Raw genomic sequence first — 22,754 nt, 5'->3', positions numbered from 1 at the left:
ACAATGAGTATGTGGGGAGTGGTTGGGTAGTGGGAATGGTCACAAACTGCTCCACTGGAAGAAAGTCTGGAGAAACTGTAAGCATGGATGTGTACTTGTGTGTGTGAGCAACGATTTGTACTTGTGTGTGTGAGCATGGATGTGTACTTGTGTGTGTGAGCATGGATGTGCACTTGTGTGTGCGAGCATGGATGTGTACTTGTGTGTGTGAGCATGGATGTGCACTTGTGTGTGTGAGCATGGATGTGTACTTGTGTGTGTGAGCATGGATGTGTACTTGTGTGTGTGAGCAACGATTTGTACTTGTGTGTGTGAGCATGGATGTGTACTTGTGTGTGTGAGCATGGATGTGTACTTGTGTGTGTGAGCAACGATTTGTACTTGTGTGTGTGAGCATGGATGTGTACTTGTGTGTGTGAGCATGGATGTGTACTTGTGTGTGTGAGCATGGATGTGCACTTGTGTGTGTGAGCATGGATGTGCACTTGCGTGTGTGAGCATGGATGTGCACTTGTGTGTGTGAGCATGGATGTGCACTTGTGTGTGTGAGCATGGATGTGTACTTGTGTGTGTGAGCATGGGTGTGTACTTGTGTGTGTGAGCATGGATGTGTAAGTAGGGTGAGATGGGGTGTGTGTTAGTGAGTATGAGTAAGTGTGTGCAATTTGAGGGGCAAAGGGGCTATGATGGCACAGACTAGCCATTGAAGTTGTGAGCTGAATAGAATTTGTTCATGTCTCCTGTGTATGTTAAAGTTTAAATGGACACAGGTATAGCTGTTGGATGTAACAAAGCCCTTGGGCAGATTCTTATTCACAAAAATGTATTAAATACAGTAACCGCAAGTATAAACAACTAAATCAATAATTAAGATTATAATTAATCCTGTATTTCAGGAAGGATGGCAAAATGCCGTAGACTCGAGGAAGAAGGACATGAGTCGGAAATGTATAAACCATGTAGTATTTTCCACATTAACTGTTTTCTAATTATTGTAATTGTTATTATATACTGGACTGAGGCTGAAAAGTGGCCCTAGCACTTTAAAGCCAGTGGCTGTTAAATGGCATCTGCAACGGCTAGCTCATTACGTGTGGCCGCACAATATGCATTTTCCTGGTTTACCAGATGGCCAGTCCCAGCCTGCTTATCACACACTTAAACATTAATGCACATACAAGCTGATGTAATACACACATGCATATTGTGTGTAAAACTGATTCGTTCGTTGAATTGATGAATAGAGGTATATAATTGTGGGCCTTGTGGCTATATGAAAGGGGCCAGGTTAAGGATGGAATTTACAGACATAGTTCCGGAGAGCTCCGCACCCAACATCGTTCCATTTCTTATACTCTGAAAGACAGCACAGAGAACAAGATGAGATTGTGAAATTGAGACTAATAAGAGTAATAAGCACAGTAACGTATACCCATTATCATATGCATTATTTCTGAAGGGCTGGGATTGCTTTGCAAAGTATTCGATGTGAGAGTAATGAAAGTGTGCCGTGCACCACATTTTCGCTATCCATCTTTATTAAATGCAATTATTCTATATTTGAATAGATATGTGTTCTACCATGGAAACACACTAAGACTGCAGTCAGCTGCTTGCCTGCCAAACACTGTCATGAACAGTGACACAAATGTGCTTGTAAAGCATAAGATGAGATATACTTCTCCAAGTTAGAGTGTCTGTGCTATATATATATATTTGGATATATTGTGAGTGATAAATTCTGGGTGGCAGTGCTTATGATCAATACTAGATATGCGCATGAGGACCAAGATCAATGTGACTTTTTTTGTTGTTTTTTGGCTTATTAATTTTTGGAAAACAAATTTAGTTTCATTGAATTTTGGTTCAGATGAACTTTGGAGGTCCTTCCTTATTTTGGAAGCATAATTTTTTAAAATTATCATTCGTACAACTCTAAGGAATACTGATGTTTCCAGCCCCATTGAAGAACCAGCATTATGATCTACTTACTGGAACCACTAACAAGTACAGCACAGAACTCTTTCCCTTTTGCATTGTCTGGCACACCCGCTTTCCAGGCTGCATAATTGTACATGGATCCATCAGTCCACTTCCAGCGTCCATTCTGCAAAAGAAGGGCAAAACCCTTAGATATTAACCAATGTAACAGATAGCACAGAAAATATATATATATATATATATATATATATATATATATATAGTTGAAAGCCAAAAAAAAGCCATCTCATCAACAATGAGATCTGACTTTTTTAACTTACAAAGCACTGGTATAGGCAGGTAAACACAAAAATATAAGCATTGTTCTCAGGTGTGACATCAGCAACAGTGCCTCATTATTGCATGTGTGGGGCCATATCATGGAATACTATATGTCTTTAGATAGACAACTAGCTATGAAGAATGGAGTGCAGATGGCTGTCACTATTAGTTTGTACTCTAATGAGAGTTAACACATGTTACTGCTTTCATGAGATTATGATTAGCCATAAACATATGTGATATATAGATCCTCTGGGCAAGCAAAAGAGATTGACATTTGACTAGTTGCCTGGGCAGAGCTTTGCCTCAGGAGGAGTGGGTCTTGTTGGTTGTGTCATCTCTCATTGGAGTCTAGGAGAAAATACATTCTCCAAAGTAAAACCAGACAAATCCATGGGATCCAAATGGCATACACTCAATCTACATTTTATTAAAGCATTTATTGCTGTCAAATGGCATATATTCAGAAGAAGGTAAGATATGTCTTTTTGCAGATGATACAAAGGTCTGCAATAAGGTATACAATCATCACGGAACAAGGCAAATTGCAGACAGTAATACAATAAAGTGTCAGAAAAAGTACTGAGTTGTATAGCGAGAGGCATTAGTAGCAGAAAGGTGGTTCTGCCACTAGTTCTCTAGTCAAACTTCACTTAGAGTACTGTGTACAGTTCTGGAGATGTCATCTCCAGAAAGATATTGACATTTTGAAGACAGTTTAGACTAAAATGGTGAATGGTTTACACGATAAAAATGATCAGGAAAGACAAAAAGATCTCAATATGTATACTTTGGAGGAAAGTAGAGAGAGGAGACCACATGGGTTGAATGGTTCTTATCTGCTGCCAAATTATATGTTTTTATGCAATACAACCATTTCAATTGATAAAGGGATTTAACAAAGTACAAGAGGGAAATGTTAGAACAAGTTCATAATTTAAAACTAGAAGTCAAAAGCTTATATGTAATGTAAGAAAGTTTTACTTTAATAAAAGAGCAGTAAAAACATGGAACAGCCTCCTAGCAGAAGTTGTACAGGTTAACACAGTGACAGAATGTAACAAAATAAAAAGAAGCAATGTCAGGACACAAAATATCAGGTGTCTATTTGCCACTTTAGTTGTTCATAGCAAGTATTCATTTCACTTACCTTCTCAGGATCATGTAGGCCTATCCACACTCCTTCTGTATCCTGATTGGCTGACACATGGCTTGCAATGATCGCACCTTCGGAATCGTCCATAATAGAGGCCAGGTGTGCGCCATGTCCATAGCTTCCACACTCATACTGCAAAGGGACAGAGATGTGTACATAGGTAATTAAAGAGTCAGTATCAAGGGAGGGCTAGTAAGATGGCAGAAGGGCAATAACCCCCTGGGCTGGTCTGATTTTGCACCAGAACCTGAATTGTTTTTGAGTGTTTTATAGCCATTCTACAAATAGCCACCAATATGCTTAGAATGAGGACTAATTGCATTTCTGTAATGACCGGATCCTTTCTGTGCTCATGGAACATGTTCTCTGCCATATGTTTATTGGGCTGTTTTACTTTCTGGCCACATGAGGTGAATGCTACCAGCCCTACACTGCATGGCACAGATCAGTTAATGCAGAGGTAATTAGTTAATAGTTTTTGAAAGGATAATAAAAGAATACTGTACATAGATACTGCAATTTTTTTTAAACTAATAGCAATAAAAATCCAGTGATGCTTTAACACCAACCAGAACATTTTCAGTTTCCAGTGCCATCCAGGGAGGCTCCATGTAGGATATAATCTGGCTACGTTTAAAACTCTGCTGTTAATACTTTCACATGAACAGCTTTCTTTCTGACTGTACTACAGGTTAGCATAAAAAACACAACCACACAGGTTTGAATAAATGTTCAGTTACTTCATCAGACTCATAGGTTCTCTGATAGAACCCACAATGCTGTGTGACAAGAATAGGAAGCCTAAAAACTCAAGCTGTTGACTACAACTCCCTAGACTCCCAGCAACTGATTTACATATATACTCATTGATGGCCAAGCATCAATGTATGGGCAAAGTAACCAGATGGCTGTTTTTATATCATATCCAACACTGTCATACTAATAATCAGTATATAAATCTTCAGAAAATTCCAAACAAAATTTGGACAGCCCTATCCAATGAGTGAGGTGCACACTTTTCAAGCCTATTTTCAGACCACAAATTTTCTTACCCATGATAATAAGCATTAGCTATAATGTGTAATTCTTATAATAAGTGACTCACCTCTGCATCAGCCCAAGATACTGGGCTTTTACTCACAGCATAACAATGTGATCTGTAGAAGAACCAGCCAGGAGGGCACGAGGATCGGACAGAGGCACCTGGAATAATGGGAGAAATGTGTAACTAAACACTGGGATTGTGGGACCAAAAAATACAGTGCACAAATATCACACTCACTTTCACCAAAACACACAACAAAATAACTTCCTAATGCAAGACAAAACATGCACCATTCCCAAACAGAACATTACATTTTCTTTCGTATCTTATGGTTCCATTGGAATGAAATGTAAAAAATCTAAATAAACAAACATGAGCAAAAATGTGCAGTCAATTATGAAAAAATAATCAAAACGGAAACATAAAATGAAATATTTTTTTCACATGTAAACCTAAGGATCCATACTGAATATCACCTTGGTTTTCCCTCACTAAATTATTGCATAGTTCTGTGTTCTCCAGCAAGCTTATACTTTTATGTTGTAATGGGTATGGGGGTTGGTAAGTAGTAGTATATTGTGGCCCAAAGTATAATCTCATATCCCCCAACTCCCTCACGTAGTTTAACATAGACGTTGGTCGTCTGACATGTTCCTTGCTTAGCATTTAGGTACCACTAATTAAATCACTGCTTTGGAAATCAGTAAAGGTATGTTTCGTCCCCATTAGAAGAAAAACAAACCATTACTCACCCTTAGTTAACCCCACTGTCAGGATAAGACATCCTGTTATACTCACGATGACCACAGAGGAACATGTCATTGTGTATCTCTCTTTTACTTGAAGGTTGGGTACTTGCTCTTGAGAACAAAAATCTCCAGTAAGCTTTCTGTTCTTGCTTTTATACTGTCCTTTTACTTGTGAAAGTCTTTATAATATACAGTAAGTATGGGTGGACGTACAATCTGGGAGTGGTCTTCAGGGTGAGTCAGATCTGGGGTAGCTCTGGACATTTCTCTGGGTGGTGGGTCAAGTTGATAGATGGACATGTCTTGAGTTATAGCACACTGGCTCCAATCATTTCTTCCACACCCTGATAACTGTTCAACATATGACATCTGTTGTACAATACTAGTGATAAGACTATTAATGTTTTTAAACACGCATATGTTTCCTGCATATAAAGACTAGAAAACAAAACAGTATGGTTGCAATACGGGATTATGTCTACACATTCACAAGGTACTATAGTAGGTATGTGTCTGTTCATAATGATGCTTAGTTGTGATTACCGTATATGATTCCTAGAAGATAATTTTTTTACAGAACCTTTAGAATGCTACCCAAAAGCAAAGTACAAACAGAGCATATTTGTGTTTTCCTCAAATCACATTATGGACAGAACTGAAATGATAACGGTTTAAGAGGAAATATTTTATATATATATTGTATATCTCAAAAGGAACTCTGTTGAACCCTATACAAGCAAACAATTATCACCACATTGAAAAAAGTCTTAACTATTGTAGTAATGAACTATTGATATGGTTGTTAATCACCATAACAAATAATGGAATGGTCCTGCTAATTTGGTCATTCCATTGGATCTTATAACGTTAAGACTACTTTTAAAAACTTGCTAACAGAATTTATTTTCGTAAGTCATCCATTATGTTTTCATGCAAAGGAATACCTTGTAGGTTACATTAAACTGTGTTGAACCATATATCCTCTATTACTGCAGGCACTTTAGCACTAATGGCTGCACAGCGCCTGTTATTCTCATCTGGTTTTTAAGAGCACAATTATGAATTATGAACATCCATTCTCCCACACATCTTAAAGTTAGTTAGTGACAAATACCTGTATTTGCCATTATGTGCCACAGGCTGGAAAATTAGAAAATGGATGTATGTTTTCTACAGGAATCTGCTACAGTTCACTTAACACCTGAAGTGGCGAAGTGACACAATTTTTTGAATGTGGGAAATTCAATTCAAGTCTCAGAATGTAACAAAAAACAACAAAATCCAAATATAGGGGATTCACTATACAAACTTTATGCAAAAATGGTCCTAAAATGAAGATGTAGAGTATATGTGGCTTCATTTTTTAGCTCCCAAGCTCTCTCTAGCTCCATCCTTTTGTTATGATGTGCTTGACATAGCTGAGTTGGCTCTAATAAGATGAAAGAGATCAATAGATTAATTTCTGGCTGTTGTGAAACACCCCAGAATGCTCAGCCTACACCAGGGTTGGCGATTTAAGTGTTCTTATAGTCATATCAATCATAAGCATCACTATTAAAAGTTTTCACACATAACACCAAAAGTATCCAAAGTCAATTGACAGGTTTGGTTATTCTTGGCCCAGGCCAAATGAGAAGATGAGTGGCTCTTTTCCTTAGATATCAAATATAAATCCCTGCTTACTTATCTGTCTTCGTGTTTCTCTAACTGAATGTAATGCATGAATGAAACAAAATGCACATACCCATATTAATATCCTGACAACTGTCTTCTCTGCTAGCTGATGCCAAAATTCTGCTGTCCCTCTGTCACTGGGTGTTAACTTAATGTACTGTATGATCTGTCATTGATAGAGCATGGACAATTTCTTCCTAGCCCTTGATTACAAGTGATAGCTCTTCATCATGCTGGGGGACTGAAAGATAATTACTGCTGAAGCCATGGTTAGTGCTAGTTCTCATTTTCTGACACTTGATGATAAGCTTCACAATGTATGTAATTAACATGATTCGACTAAAAATCAGGGTCTCAGCAGACTTTGACAGCAATATTTTTTCACAAAAATATTTTGTCTCAGGTGTAACCAAAATGGATGTATTTGTGAAACCAGAGGGTCAGTGGTGTTAAGTGAATTAAAATAACTAAATTACCTGTTGTATATAGATACGGTGTTACATTAGTAACACTGGAAAATGTGTGTTAGCATCATCTGGAAATGACAGTTCAACAGCATCACCTAGTGAGAAACATGAAGAGTGCAAGATAATGTACTAGACTTTAGTGCGCTAGTCTTCCAAAAAAACTACTTTTCTCACCAATTGTATAATCTGTTCTCTTTACCTTTGACAGTGTTGCGCCACTGACTTCTCCACATGACCTTCACTACAACTAAATCACTCGCTGAAGCATAAACCTACCATCTGTCTCATTGCCCCTCGTCTTCCTAAAATATTGTACGATTACAAGAGCAGTGCCTTGTCCTTTTTCATAAATTTTGTATTTTTTGTCAATTTTTATGTTATTGGTTTAACCTTCTCAATAAGCAAATTTTGGCCTAGACTGACCAGGCCTAAAGCAGCAGAACTGGAATCTACCTTGTAACTGGTCCATATACATTATCAAGCATTGTGCCAGCATATGGACATCATAAGGAAAAATAAATGTATGGGAAGAACACCAAGCACACTCTTTAACGTATAAGCTTTATTTATATGAGATACAAAGAGGATAGTGTATAAGAACGAGGAGAAGTCTGAAAGCTGCATATTGCTTTTCTATGGGATTCATGTAGATACTTAATTTTCTCCAGTGGACCTCTTAGAGCCCAAACAGTCCTGAGGGAAAAATTAAGCTTATTAATGCTACATATAGTGTAAAATGCATTTTATTTGTCTACAAGCTCTACATAGTTGGCTGGGAAAAGACCACGACACCCTCTGCATGTTCCAATCCACCATCCTTCATCCAGCATCTCAATGTCTGTTATCAGATCCTGAGGATCAAAGGAAATCTCATCATCTCCACCTATGAAACAAACAAAAAATATTAAGAGAACATGTATCATGCCTACGAGGTTTTCAAGCTGATCCAATGCAGTATAGCACTGTTTTTAACTAGGCATTATAAAGCAAACCTTTTGTTAAATTTGAGAACTTGTAATATTGTTTATATTTCTGAGCAGCAGCAAAGAATAATAAGAGACCAATTATTAAGTTGTAACCTTTAAAGAAAGTGAAAATAATCTAATTGTATTTTAACAATTCACAGTAGGTAGGGATATTGGGATTTGGTGTCTATTAGTGATGTCACTCGTGGTCTATAATAATAAATTAGCTGCCCTATTCACTTATTTTTAACGTAGGGTCTAACTGGGAATGAAATTCAGCCCTGACCTGAAATTCTGCTGACCATAATCAACCTTGTTGGCCCAAGGTTGCAGCATTGTCTATGCTGGTATTTGCCATAAGTACATTAACTGTATAAAGAGTCTCAGTCTTACTAGTAGTAGTAGTAACCTAAATTGTTGTTACATTAGCCACCCCTAAATTTGAGCTCACTCTTGATGAACCTTTAAGATCTTAAACCCCTGGTTGCAGCAAAGCTTCATTAAAAAAAGGTTTGCCTTTTCAGACTAGCAGTTCAGAAATTAACATCTATGTCACCCACTAGCCTCTATTTTGCCTTCCTAATACGTGCCTGCACACTGGCACTTACTGTTATTAAGGGGTTGGAGTTATATTAATGGATGATAGGCATTGGGTTGATGCACTTACCCCTTCCCCACAAAAAAATGTACTATATTGAATATCAATCAAAACGTACACCATAAGCTTGCCTCAGTTGTAGTATTTTCCCCATATCCCTGATCACCCTAACCAATGGCTTTCCACAATAGACTCTGGCCTTCAGCCTGCCAAGCCACAACAATGCCTTGCTCGGCAAGTATACAGATAAATTCCATCCAGATATGGTGTATTACCATAGAGTATGTACCTGTGATTAAAATGCCTTTACCAAAAAATATATACATTTTTTCCCTCTTTTCCATTATTTCATGGTCTCTATCTCTACCTTCTCCCTGTATGTCACACTGTAACGAGGAACTCACAAAACAGGATACCCTTTCCTAAAGTTGTCCTCTTTCACACATCATGCCCTTAAAAATTATCAACAAGCACAAAGTTTGATACTCACAGCTTCTAAGTCCTCCATTTGCACATAGAGTGAGAACATTTTGGGGGATTCTGGGACAGTGAAAGTGTGGCTTCAGCATGGTATCAGTGTGTATACACAAGGAGTTTGCAATCTCCTGCACTCATAAGGTATGTGGGCAACAAAGTGGATGTGTTTAAGAGCATTTGCACTGAAATTCCCTTGAAATTTTACCTGCTTTCAGTCACAAACATTGAAATTATAGAGAAATATGAAAGGGTCTTATATACATTTTTAACATTAAAGTAATAGATCCCTGATACCCTTGCAAAGATCTGTTCAGCACAGGCTAAGTAGCTATCGTACAGCAGCACCAGACTAGGAATTAATATATATATATATTTTAATAAATTACTGAAAACAAAAGTTATTTAAAACAGAGAAATTACTTTCACAGTAGGTAATAAACTTTACAAATAAACTTGAAGCTCTCCTATAAAATGTTTATATGTGTAACTGCATGGTGTTGGAGTGTATATGTATGTATGTGTAAGTGTATGGTGTTGGAGTGTATATGTTTATATGTGTAAGTGCATGGTGTTGGAGTGTATATGTATGTATGTGTAAGTGTATGGTGTTGGAGTGTATATGTATGTATGTGTAAGTGTATGGTGTTGGAGTGTATATGTATGTATGTGTATGTGTATGGTGTTGGAATGTATATGTATGTATGTGTAAGTGTATGGTGTTGGAGTGTATATGTATGTATGTGTAAGTGCATGGTGTTGGAGTGTATATGTATGTATGTGTAAGTGTATGGTGTTGGAGTGTATATGTATGTATGTGTAAGTGTATGGTGTTGGAGTGTATATGTATGTATGTGTAAATGTATGGTGTTGGAGTGTATATGTATGTATGTGTAAGTGTATGGTGTTGGAGTGTATATGTATGTATGTGTAAGTGTATGGTGTTGGAGTGTATATGTATGTATGTGTAAGTGTATGGTGTTGGAGTGTATATGTATGAATGTGTAAGTGTATGGTGTTGGAGTGTATATGTATGTATGTGTATGTGTAAGTGTATGGTGTTGGAGTGTATATGTAAGTATGTGTAAGTGTATGGTGTTGGAGCGTGTGTGTCTGAAATTTCTTAAGAGTTTCAGAGTCTTGATTTGTTTTGTGCACTTATCGGTCTTTACTATTCTAGCAGCAATGCTGAATGTTTATGTCTTTTTTTTTTTTTTTTTTTTGCTTTATAAGTTGTGCGCTCCCCTTTTTGTTGTATATTTTTTGTGCTGTGCTTATTTTCACATTAAGATGTGGTGGGTAATGGCTCAATATTTTTCGTTTTTTCCACAATGGATTTTAAAACAAGATACTTAGACAAAATGTAATTACACTGAGCAGAACAGTTGAAGGACCAAAACTCAGGTAAAATATTCATGGAATAGCACTGTTTTGTGAAGTACTAGTAAGTCTACTTCCTGTTCTTCCCAGTTTATCAGGCAGTTTTCTGTGTTAATGATATAGCTTGTGTTCACATACATGAGTCAGAGCAAAGTATTGATTTACAATAGTAAATGTAAAAACTGCACCTTTTTGTGAACAAGCCTATCCTTATGTAACCACTGAATTCATACAGATGACTTTGCAGGAACAGAAAATCTGCATCTACCATCTGGTGAGTATGTCGGTCATTTAACAAAATTGCTGCATATATCAGTGAGAAAGTACAATGACACCTACACTATGGATGATAACATAACACAGCTGTTTCAGACTTTTTTAGAATGCCAATCAAGGTTATCATAGAAGGATTAGACCTTAAACTATAAATGTTATTGTTGGCTAAATCATTTAAATAGTTATTGAAAGGAGCAATTTAATTACTCACATTTGCTGACTTGGTGTCACACGTGACTCTGCTCTCTCCTTTATCCCTCACATCCAGTCCTTCACCTAAAAAATAGCTCCCAAATGCGCCCATTCCCCATCTTTACCCGTGCTGCACCCCTTCTGTGGAATTTCCTTCTTTCTATCAGACTTTCTCCCTCGTACGTCATTTTCAAAAGCTCTCTAAAAACCCACCTTTTTGAGGAGCGTACAACCTTCCCTCTTAACACTCTCAGTCCTAATCAACCCATCTGAATGACCAACGACCTCTACAGATCATCCTGACTCAATCAACTTATTCCTATCCAAGCGGTTCTCTCCTACTGTGTAATCTCCCCTTAACTACTGACTAGATTGTAAGATAGCAAGAGCATGTCCCTCTTCTACTTATGTAGAAGTTTGATATTATTTGAGATTTACATTTTTTTACTGTACCTGATAGCGCTATAGAATCTGTGGGCGCTATGTAAACAAATGTAATGTGTCACTCAAACCATTACTTCATTGTCACACTGACTTCGATAGGCAGCATTTATGGGATAATAAACCCTTGGTTGAACCCCGCTGGCACTGGCTGAGTTAATTACACACAAAAAGAAGAGACTAGTCAATTAACTTGGTCTTGATGGCATTCACTGAGATATTGTAGGGTAGGATCCATTTTGACTATTAACTAACAGAATAATCTAGTCCATTAATTATTTTAACTGTACCTTGGTTGTTTATTATCACATTAAAGCTCACTATCATTTTACAATTTACATCCCTAGACACATGTGGTGTGTTGATAATGCTGTGGTTACTTTTATTGTTAACCCCTGTTTTAAAATGCATCCAATAAATGGTCACTTTAATTTGCTAAAAGAGTGAGCACTGGTATTGAAATTCCTTAGATACTTAATGCTCCCTATATTATTTAGCCAAGCTAAGAAAAACATGGATAACATAAAAATTACTATAAATATAAGTGTAATTATCAACATACAGTTCTATAGCTATACAATATTACAGTCTTGCGCTTAAAGTCATTAAAGGGGCAGTGTGGTGTCCTAAAGAGGGCCACCAATAAAAAATACATTTTACTTTACTCACATGGAAAAGCACATATGCCTTTAGAAGAGGTGGCATCTGAATGTCTCCTCCCTGCTCAACAGTTTATATCAGTTTTGGCTTCTAAAAGTAGCCAGTCACTGGCAAGAAAGTGTTGCCACTGAAACCAAAGTGCTTTCATTGCATATGCACAAGCTTCTCATTAGACCCCCTACAACTTTTGTGCAGGGCAACACTCGAGTATTGCCCGCATGTGCATTGATATGCGGGCAGGCGGGCATCTCAACACACCTCCTACAAAGCCAAGGAGCTCGGGGCAGAATAACAGTACAAGTTACTTCCTCTGTGCATTTGTACAGGACAAAAAGCAACCCCAAAAAAAAAAATTTAAAGGAGACACGGTGGTTACATACCTCCTTCATAATCATAAATTGCTACAGCACAGATCCCGGATGTTTGTGTCTCACCCATGGGACATGGAGGAGCTGAAAGCAGAAATAAATATAATACATATCAGAGAGCCATATTAGTATTCAAAATAAAATATTTATGATACGATTCTATGTGAAATGTTATTACATACATCCCTAGTGTCCCTATTTAAAAGAGACAGACCCTCTTTGGGATCCAATGTCCCTTTTTCCCTCCTTGGGTATAGGTGTATTACAGTGTTCAACAGCTCTAAAACTCACACTAAATATAATTATACTGTAACTATCAATAGGCATTAGTCCAGCACCTCTAATGATACACCTAAAAAAGAGCCCATTTGAAATTTTAGGAGGTACTGTATTTACAAGAGGACTATTTGTATGTATGTATGTGTGTATGATTTTAGTCAAAAGTCTCAACAAATTTACATTTAGAGGGTTTATAGTAAAATAAAAGGGGTACATTTGGTACAGTTATATAATTAGTACAGTGGATCTAACAACATTTTGATTGGAGTATGCATTCAAATGGTATTTAATATTTATACATTTATACATTAGGAAAGGAGGTCCCTGCCTTGTAGCGCATACAGTTCACAATTCTGCCCTAACTGTACAGCCAAGAGTAGCACTCATTTAAATCTATGTTCTTTACTGGTACTCTTGAAATCATATATACCTGTCTTTTAGCTTTCTGAATCTAAAACTTCTGCAAGACTCACCCATTCCATGGTTATCATCCTTCTTAGCAAGCTCCTCATACAGGTCATCTTCTGTTGGCACAGGAGGTTCTAGGACACATTCATAGTCATTCTCATCATCATAATCATCTTCTCTTCTAGGTGGAAGATCTGGGATTGGCTCATAATCCTCCACTATGTCAAGAAGGGGAACTGGAATGTCTTCATACATGTCCTCCTCATGGTCCATATGAGGTGAGGGGACATTAAACTCCACACCGAAACCAGGATGTTTAGGTGGGACACAAGGGGGTTCCTCATACACTGTATCCTAGATCACATTGAAAAAAGTAATGAATCACACCTCCCAAATATCCCTTTTTAGGAGAGAAAGTCCCCATTTGGACACAAGTCCCTTAGTCCCTCTTTCTTAGAAGCTCAGAATGTTTGATGAATAAAAGTGTATCATAGTGTTAAACATCCTTAAAAGTCAAAAGAATATACACCTAAAAAGCAGGAAAAGTGTTAATCAGTTACACAAATAAATCTATAAATATGGCCAAAATAAAAGCATCCCTCTCTGGCCTTTTTAAATGTTAGGAGGAAGGAATAAACCATGCTCACGTGTGGAATAATCTTTTCATTGGTGTTTCTACTCACCTCTTTTTTAAAAGGCTGTAGTGGAGCAGAACTGCGAGGTAAGGGGGCAGGTGGCTGTACTGGGAGTTTTTGAGACAATTCATTATCACGGTCTCCTTTCTGTGGAATCTAAAACAAATATTTCTTGAGTGACATTCTAATATCTTATATTTAATGTAACCGTAAAATATGTTTACTTCTACATCTACATCACCTCATTGTCAACCACTATATGATTAAAACAGAAACACGGGAAACATCCTACCAGTGAATGCTCTGCATCTCTACTTCTCTCCATGCCCAAAGACAATCTCAGATATCTCAGTTCTGTCATCTATAATGTAGCATTTGATGCCATCTTATACTTCACTACCTGCGTACTTGACCCTAATCCCTCACATCTCCTGCTGTCTCTCCCCACTACCCTAACATAAACACATATAACCATATATTCAGTCTATCTTGGTTTGTTCTCCTACTGGGAAAGTGGGTACTGCCTAACTCACTTTCATTCATTCATTAATTGATTATTAGTTTTACAATCTAGTTTCTGTTCACATCACTCTACTGCCACTCTAATTTGAGACACCTCCACTTGGGATTTATTTGGATTGTGCCACTCTCATAATCAACCTATTTTCCTGATCCTGGTCTACCAAATGATATATTTAGCTGTATCTTTGAAATTGTTTTCTAGTTGGCATTTTATTATATATCCCTCAATATCTAAAAGGTATTGTGAGCACCCCACAACATCAACATCTGAAATTCATTGTACAGTTGGCAACTCTATATCTATGTCACAGCCCCATGTGTTAGACATCAACTTTAGGTTGCCACCCATAGGCTGCATACATCCGGTAGCATGTATGTAATTTAGTGGCCGCTGGCCTTAGAGTGCCAAGGCCACATAGTCGTTTTCATATTAGTCCTGTCCATGACTGTCTTTTATTACTTTAGCCTATACTGAATACATCTGCCCAAAACGTCTACCAAAGCCACAGCTATTTATCTTCTGCCTTGTTATTAGGTGGGACTGACACGGGGACAAGGTGGCATTTGCTCCTGGGCCAGTCCAGATTCTTCAAACAGAGCATCGCATTAAATAAAATTTTTCTGTTTTCGAACAATTACAATTTGTCAGGTAACAGAATGATTTAGATTGCAAGCAGGGCCTTCTCTACCTAATGTATTGGTTTGTTTTTGTCTGTCATTTCTAGTCTTGTCATAATCCTTTAACATATGTATTGTAAGAAGCGCTGCGTAAATTGTTGGTGCTATATAAATAAAAGATAATAATAGCTGGAATTTGAAAGGGTCTACTAGACAATCTACTCGTTATAATATTGCCTTGTGGTAAACAACAGACTCTCGGTTTTAATCACCCAGCGGGACTTTCTGAAAGTCTTTGGAGTAAATAATTGAAAATGCTTAGAAAGAAAAGTATTGCACGGACTGCTAAACAATTACTTATTTTATTTTGTAGTTAGGGTATATACACTTACTACAATTTGTGGTATATTTAAGTCATTTTGTTTGATACTCTTGACCTCTCTATACTATTTGATGACCCAATTTTTGTAAAATTCTGGTTTAATGTATTATTAAAATAAGTTGTTTGGTTAGGATTTTTGATAATGATGTTAACATTAATGTAAAATACCACACCACTTTTAAAATCTAATTTACATTTAAAAAGGGATCTTGGGTAACAAGGACATCTGGTCATACTACTTTACTAGCCTCCTTTGCTTGTACCTCTCGTGCTATCTGTCCTCTCTCCTCTTTCTCTCTCTTCTGCCGTCTTATTTTCTCTTCCTCTGCTCGTTGATGATTCTCTTCTTCTGCAGTTCTAGCCATGTTCTCGAAACGAGATCTGAGGTCATGAGTTCCACTTGTCACTGAAACACACGGCATTCACATATTTTGATATTGGTACATTGGTTAGGTCATCCGTACAAATAGTAGAAATATAGCGGATTTCACTTTTTAATTTTAAAATAAAGCGGAGCTACAAAAAAAAGAATGTCAAATATAACAAATATCAATATGAGAAAAAAACATGTTATAGTCAGCCAATAAGGCACATGAACACAAAGGAGCAATATCTGTAATATATAACCTATATAGCTCTTTATCTAACACAAATGAGATGTCAATGCTGGATTTATATTCCAGAGGCCATAAAACATACAGACTTCAGGTTCCCTGAACCCCCACAAACAGACATATAAGGAATACATCCTGCCAGCCAGGCTGCAATTAGATTAATTGAGTTCATCCGTATAAATTGTCCAGCCATGCAGGTGAAATGTGTTACCCTACTCTATAATGTATAGCATATTCATGTATACTGCTTATCTCCTTGTCCTTGTTCAATACTGTACATTGTGCATGGCAGGGACATTATCCACGGGGAGATGTTGCTTATTTCGATGTAGATAATGTTCACAGCAGCCAGCATCCACAATGTAAAGTAAAGCAAAAGTGCTTTAGTGTTTCTAAACTGATCACAATTTTAACTTACAGGCTTCCAGTGGCTGTGTTTTCTCGTAAGCAGAACTTGGAGATTCAATCTCACTAAATCCTGAGGCACACTGAGAACAGACCAGGGAAATAAAAGGGAAAAGTACACTGAGAGAAACAAAATCATTTCACCGGACTTGTTCCTTACTAATTAGTAATTACTGTACCTTTACATGAACTTTCCTCTAAGATGGGTTGCCAGCACATGGGTCAAATTTACTATATTGCATATTGTTACAGAAACTATTACTTGCTCTATACCAATCTATTTTTATGCAACATTTCTGTACCTATTCTTCCTCTATAATAGCGTGTCTAATGATATAATTACTATAGTGTATTATTGCTCAATTAATAGACAATTGCAAAATCAGTGTTCAACTGCACAAATGTGTTTAAAGATATAAGTTTGCGGAAGAGTTGCAGTATTAAGTGACTGACATCACTACACCTTATGACCTGCTAACTTTTTTATACTATGTGGGCTGGTCCTGCATAATGCACGTTTTAATCAGTTAGGGGGCTTTTAAGAAATCAGGTATAACTATACATTATACGGGGCCAACAAATTACTTTTTGCAGGGGAATCTCACTGGGGTCGATAAAGCCTTGTAAAGTCATGACTTGAAAGAATAACTTTGTTGCAGATTGGCCTGACAGCTCCTGTGTTAGCAAACAATTAATTGACCGCACTGTGTGAATCTCTTACTTTGTCTACACGATCAGTCTGTACACCATAACGACCACCGAAACCTTTGGCATAATCTAAATTTAGAAACAAAAAAAAAAACATTATTCTAGAAATAAGCCATTCCTAGGCAATTAAATGAATATAATATATAAGAAGACAATTTAATTCAAGACATAAGAGGCTAAACTGTAATTTTGAAGGAATATATAAAAATGTATTATTTGTTATATTTTGTACTTGATGGTATTTTTATTGTCATAAGTTTGCCATTGTACTTAATAGTATTTTTGCATGTATACAAGTTTGTGTTTTGCATCACCCAAAACAGGACAGTTGGAGATTTAGTACATTTTTATTTTTATTTGAAAGCTTGTCATCGTTGATCTCTTATTTAGAAGGTCAAATGTATGATCGTCTGATATTGCTTGAGTATAATAGTTCTTAAAGCCGTTCCGGCAGGTGAAAAGGTAGCTGCACACATATAGGTCACTGAACAAGACAAACCGTTTTGAATGGTGAGAAGACAGAGGACATCAATCTGTGAAAGTGACAGCTATGAACTTGGACAGGGAGAACAATATTGAACTGAATGAAGGCGTGCACACGTACAGAGATGGGGAGATGGACATGTGTGCGCAAGATGGGAAAAGACTAGAATAAATGGAGAGAATAAATGGAAAGATGAAAAGATAGGCTGGTTGTGAAGGAGTAAGGAATAATGTAATGGTGTTTTTTTCATTTATTTAATTAGGTGTTAATTAGTTGGGGAAAGATGTTACCAGTCTGTGATTCATGGGGTTTAATCTCTTCTTTGTAGCTCCAACTGTGAGCAGATTTATCTTGTCGATCTTTCTGGACTCCAAACCTCCCTCCAAATCCTTGGGAATAATCTGAAAAAGGAAGAAACGGAATGGATGAACATTAAATACAATGCTTGTTATTACTTGACTTGTTAAAAAATTAGATAATGAATATGGTTGTCAAGAGATCATTGTCATTGTAGGAAACACATGCTGTTTATCATTAGCCTGGACTTGTTTTTACATGGATGTGGATCTGTGATCAGTACCTGTCTGTGATTGATGGGGCTGTATTTCTTCTTTGTGACTCCAAGTGTGAGCAGATTTATCTTGACAATCTTTTTGGACCCCAAATTTACCCCCAAACCCTTTGGAATAATCTGTAATACAACAATGAGTAGAACAAACAACCACAAGAAAAAAGCACTAATAACCCCTAAAATGTAATGAAGTTCCATCATTAATATGTCTTTTTTCTCTCCTAGCTTTTTTTTTTACTTTCCTGTTCCCAACTTGTTATTCCACACTTGCCAGCATATCTAACAATGAGCTCCCAGCTCCCACCTTCAACGCAAGAGTCATGGCCTCTTTTGATTCCCTTTCACTTATTATTCTTTCTGTAGTCTTCTTTTTATTTCTTTTTACATCTCTGCCCTCTTCTTCTGTTTTTAAATTGGTTTAACATTGTTATGATCTAAGTTGAGGAGTGGCAAAACTTGACACCCAAGCTACTGGTGAAATACATATACTTCAATGTAGACCAGGATAGGTACTGGAGAAGAAGGATAGGTACTGCATGAGCGATGGAGTTTAAATAGTTGGTGTAGACTTGCAAGTTAGATCATTAGCTGGTGACAGTGGATACATTGTGGGTATTGAAGGATAAATAATGCCTGTGTGTTATAGGATATATATAATAAATAGAAAAATTATTATTGAAGTGATGATGGGTAGATATTAAATACATGTCAAGAGACGGAAATTGTGACTAGATACCAAGAGAGATAAAGATGGACAAATTTTAATGAGTAAATTGAAGGCTGTGTCTCATTGTGAGCATTGTAAAGAGATGGTTTACTTACCTTGTTGTGATGAATGCTGCTGTAACTGAGCCTTGTAATCAAACCCAACTGATGACTGAAGAAAAATACAAAGGAAATAGGAGAATATGCCCACATCATGGCTAAATGTCTGAAAGAACTAAAGTGGCAGGGAGTATGGGGCATCATCCAATTGGTATAAAAGGAGAACATCTACCATAATAGGACCTCTTGCTCTAAAACTACCATATAATGTGAATGTCATATTATTATTAACTTGTACATATCTCTTTATAGTTCTACATAATGATAAATAAGAGATCTTTCCAAGTGTGTCACCTTGTCCACACGGTCTGTCTGTACGCCATAACGCCCTCCAAACCCAGTTGCATAATCTGGATACAAAAAATAAAAAACAGGGTTAACTTCCTAAAGCCTTTCTATGCTATTTCATTTCTAAATGGTGGTTAGTGGTCAACTATGTGCCATTTTATTGTATGGGTGTAAGTTGACTCGTATCATTTTTGTTTGACAAGTGCCATTGTGGGAGCTCCTCACCTCAGACCTTCTGGTGAATGTTAAAGTAAACTGCTCTCTATGTGTAAATGTGTAAAAATATCTAAGGTTATGATATACTTTTTAGCAGGAAATGTATGGCTCTTTGGTGAGACCTATTATCCTGAAAAATCAGTTGCATATTATGAATTGTAAATGCTGTGCAGTACTCACCTTTCTGGGAAGAATGCTGCTGTAATTCAGCCTTATAACCAAATCCAACTGCAGACTGAAATATAAAGGTACTGCATCAAAATACATATGCTAAATCAGTTAAATCAGGTGCAAAGCTATATGGCTTATATAAAATATTTCACTTTAATGCCACTATAAATCTAGTTGTATAATCAAACCTACATGTAGCTCTAATATCAAGTGAGCCACTGCACAATTACTATTGCTTAATATCTATGATTTTCTTTTGTAACTACAGGCGATACAGTATATCTAGTAAGACGTCACTAAAGGCAAGTCATCTTAGTAGATGGGCATAGAACTGCATAAGACGGAAACTATTCAAGCCATTGTTGATTAACAGGAAGGACTTCATTGCAAAACCTTAACCATATAGCACAACAATCTGATAAATATCCATTGCCGAACAATGAAAAGACAGATGGACAGAAAGCAGACTGGGTGGATTCTGGCTTTTTAAACCCTGGATATTAGCATAGAGATACCACAGTAAAAACGGCTGGCGCTAGAATGCTGCCAGGTCTGCATCACTTACCTTGTCCGTCCGGTCTTTCTGCACCCCATATTTTCCACCAAACCCCTTGGCTGCATCCGTTTGGGAGGAATGCTTCTCTACTTCTGCCCGGTAGTCATGACCCAACGCACTCTGGGAAACCAAACAAGACCTTAGTTAGTGCCTGTTACAGGGTCACCGTACCCAAGGCTGGGTACCCCTGTTTGAGGGCTGAGGAATCACCAGTCAGTCCCTCATACGGATAGCACTCAGCTATCCACGGATCATCCAGACCACCATTCGTAGTAAACCAAGAAGAACTCTCTTTATTACAAACACACAGAACTTTATACAATCTCAATGCAATGTGTACCGAACCCAACCCCCAATCCCATCAGCCACATCCCATCACAAATCCCATCAGTATACAGGGGATGTATCAGGTGAGGGGATTACAGAATACAATGGGTTCCCCCACCTGTGTTATCCCCCCTGTAGTGCGGGTGCCGTCTGGGCAGACAGGGCTGTGCTGGCTGATTAAGAGGATCGTCTCTTTGAAGGCTGGGGCTGAAGCCACATCAGTCTCTGGGCCGGTTACACAATAAACACAACATAAAACATTACCGGGTCACGGTATACGGAACCGGACACAAAAGTGCTCCATGACCCGGCTAAACTTCATATGACCTATGAGCCAGCTAGCCTGGCCCTGTCACAGATCTCCCCCTTGACCAACGGTCCGGCAGACCAGGCAGATCCTCACGGGTCTGCTGCAGGCTGTCCGAGTGGACAAAGTTCAAAGGTGCAGGCCTTAGTTCATGGCCCCCTTTGTCAGAAGCATCCATTGAAGGTGGGCCAGGGCCCTGGTTGCCCAAACGGATAGTCAGTAGTCCTCTGTGAATTGGAGGACGGTCCCAGCTCAGCTGGGGGCACATGGCTATCCCCCTCACCGGGGTAACAGGGGCACCTGGAGACTCTTGCTCCCTAGTCTTGGGAACTGAGTCTGGGGCAGCTGCCAGGCCAGGGTGGTTGCATGGAAGGAAAACCCTGCTGATCGGGCCGGGGGCACTCGGGGAACCAGGGAAACACGTAGAGGTAGTAAGCGAGGCCTCTACCGGGACACTGGAGTAACCTAGGGGACACACTGGGACAGGAACAGGTGCCCTTACAGGGTTATTGGGCGAGCTAAGCAGCTCTGCGGGGTACTCAGGGGACCCAGGGGAATACTCCGGGGCAGGGACAGGTGCCAATACTGGACCACCGGGAGGGTTAAGCAGACCCTCGATCTTCCTCTCTGGGACAGGTGCCTCTGCCTGGGCACGGGGAGAGTCAGAGGAACACTCTGGGACAGTGACCTGGGCTTCTAGGAGGACACTTGGGGAACCAGGGATCACTTCGGAGAACACAGGGATAGGAACCAGGGCCTGCGCCAGGCTACTGAGAGGACCCAGGGAACTCGGCAGCCCCTCTGGCGTCCTCGCTAGGTTAGGGAATGGTTCCTCTACCGGGTCACTGGGGACTTCAGTGGGAACCTCTGGGGCAGTGACCCGGGCTTCTCCCAGGACACTCAGGAAATCAGGGGGACAGTCTGGGGCACTGGCTTCTACGGGCATAGCTAGGGGTTTGGTGAGGGGGATTGTGCCACTTACTCGGGCGGTGGGGACAGTCATCTCTTCTGCCGGGGTAGAGCAGCCAGGGTTGTTGGTGAGGACTTGGGTCGGAGCTTTTGGCTTCCTCCTCCGCTTCTTCTTGCTGGCGAGGACCTCGGTTCTTCTCGCCAGGGCAGGGGCCGCGGAGTAGGTGAAGAGGACCTCGGTCCCACTCCCGCAAGTTGTAGTACCATGCTCCCAGTCTCCTTGTAACTCCTGGAGCTCCACTCTCCGCAGCAATTCTTTATAGTCCCTCTCGAGCTGCCATTCCTCTTGGACCAGGCAATCCATAACAGTCTCCAGCTCGGGGGGAATAGCATAAACCAGGACTTCTGCACGGTTGTCCCAGATTGTATCCCTGCGGTACTGGCAGGGGCTTCCGAAGGACGAGTCAAATTGGAAGGCATCATATATCAGTCCTGGGTCGACGGGGCTATACAGCATCAGAGGGTCGCTGTGGTCTTCACCTGCTAACTGCTGGGAGAATCCCTGGTAGCGGCTCTGGAGGTCGAGCTCTGCATATATGAGACCCCTCAATTCGTCTTCCCACTCCGGCAACGGGTTCTCCCCCAGGAGTGGAACTCGTATATCCCACATTGTCCAGTACTGTGCCCAGTATGATTCAAAGTGGGGATGGGAGAAATCATCCCTCCAGTCTGCAGGCGCATACTCTAACTGCCATTGCTGGTGTTCCAGCTCACGCACCTCGGCTGTAACCTGGTCTGTCTCATCCTCTGGTTCTCGGAAGG

The 22,754-nt window shown here is 39.0% G+C and overlaps 2 protein-coding genes across 2 annotated transcripts in view; both read right to left on the bottom strand.

Annotated features, from left to right (window-relative positions):
• Nucleotides 1-1,288: 1,288 nt before the first annotated feature.
• On the bottom strand, nt 1,289-5,285 carry LOC149298686 (regenerating islet-derived protein 4-like). The gene is made up of 5 exons (XM_089487046.1): nt 5,216-5,285; nt 4,524-4,621; nt 3,413-3,550; nt 1,993-2,107; nt 1,289-1,356 (listed from the first exon to the last, which is right to left on the bottom strand). The coding sequence occupies exons 1-5, from the start codon at nt 5,283-5,285 to the stop codon at nt 1,289-1,291; spliced, it is 489 nt and encodes a 162-aa protein (XP_089343172.1).
• A 2,811-nt stretch (nt 5,286-8,096) lies between these two features.
• Nucleotides 8,097-22,754, bottom strand: part of LOC149298685 (uncharacterized) — a 35,640-nt gene continuing 20,982 nt past the window's right edge. Inside the window, exons 11-23 of the mRNA XM_089487045.1 lie at nt 20,399-20,509; nt 19,772-19,897; nt 19,453-19,542; nt 19,156-19,210; nt 18,343-18,453; nt 18,053-18,163; nt 17,292-17,347; nt 16,584-16,653; nt 15,815-15,957; nt 14,078-14,185; nt 13,460-13,748; nt 12,720-12,791; nt 8,097-8,236 (exon numbers count right to left, since the gene is read on the bottom strand). Of these exons, the coding sequence (XP_089343171.1) occupies nt 8,097-8,236; nt 12,720-12,791; nt 13,460-13,748; nt 14,078-14,185; nt 15,815-15,957; nt 16,584-16,653; nt 17,292-17,347; nt 18,053-18,163; nt 18,343-18,453; nt 19,156-19,210; nt 19,453-19,542; nt 19,772-19,897; nt 20,399-20,509 (1,482 nt within the window). The remainder of the gene's footprint in view (nt 8,237-12,719; nt 12,792-13,459; nt 13,749-14,077; nt 14,186-15,814; nt 15,958-16,583; nt 16,654-17,291; nt 17,348-18,052; nt 18,164-18,342; nt 18,454-19,155; nt 19,211-19,452; nt 19,543-19,771; nt 19,898-20,398; nt 20,510-22,754) is intronic.

Source organism: Sceloporus occidentalis, unplaced genomic scaffold (genome assembly GCF_023333645.1).
Source record: "Sceloporus occidentalis isolate IW3139 unplaced genomic scaffold, rSceOcc1.0.p SCAF_31, whole genome shotgun sequence".
NCBI classification, from domain to species: domain Eukaryota; kingdom Metazoa; phylum Chordata; class Lepidosauria; order Squamata; family Phrynosomatidae; genus Sceloporus; species Sceloporus occidentalis.
Note: the sequence above shows the minus strand (reverse complement) of the source record. Positions and strands in the feature narration are given on the sequence as shown.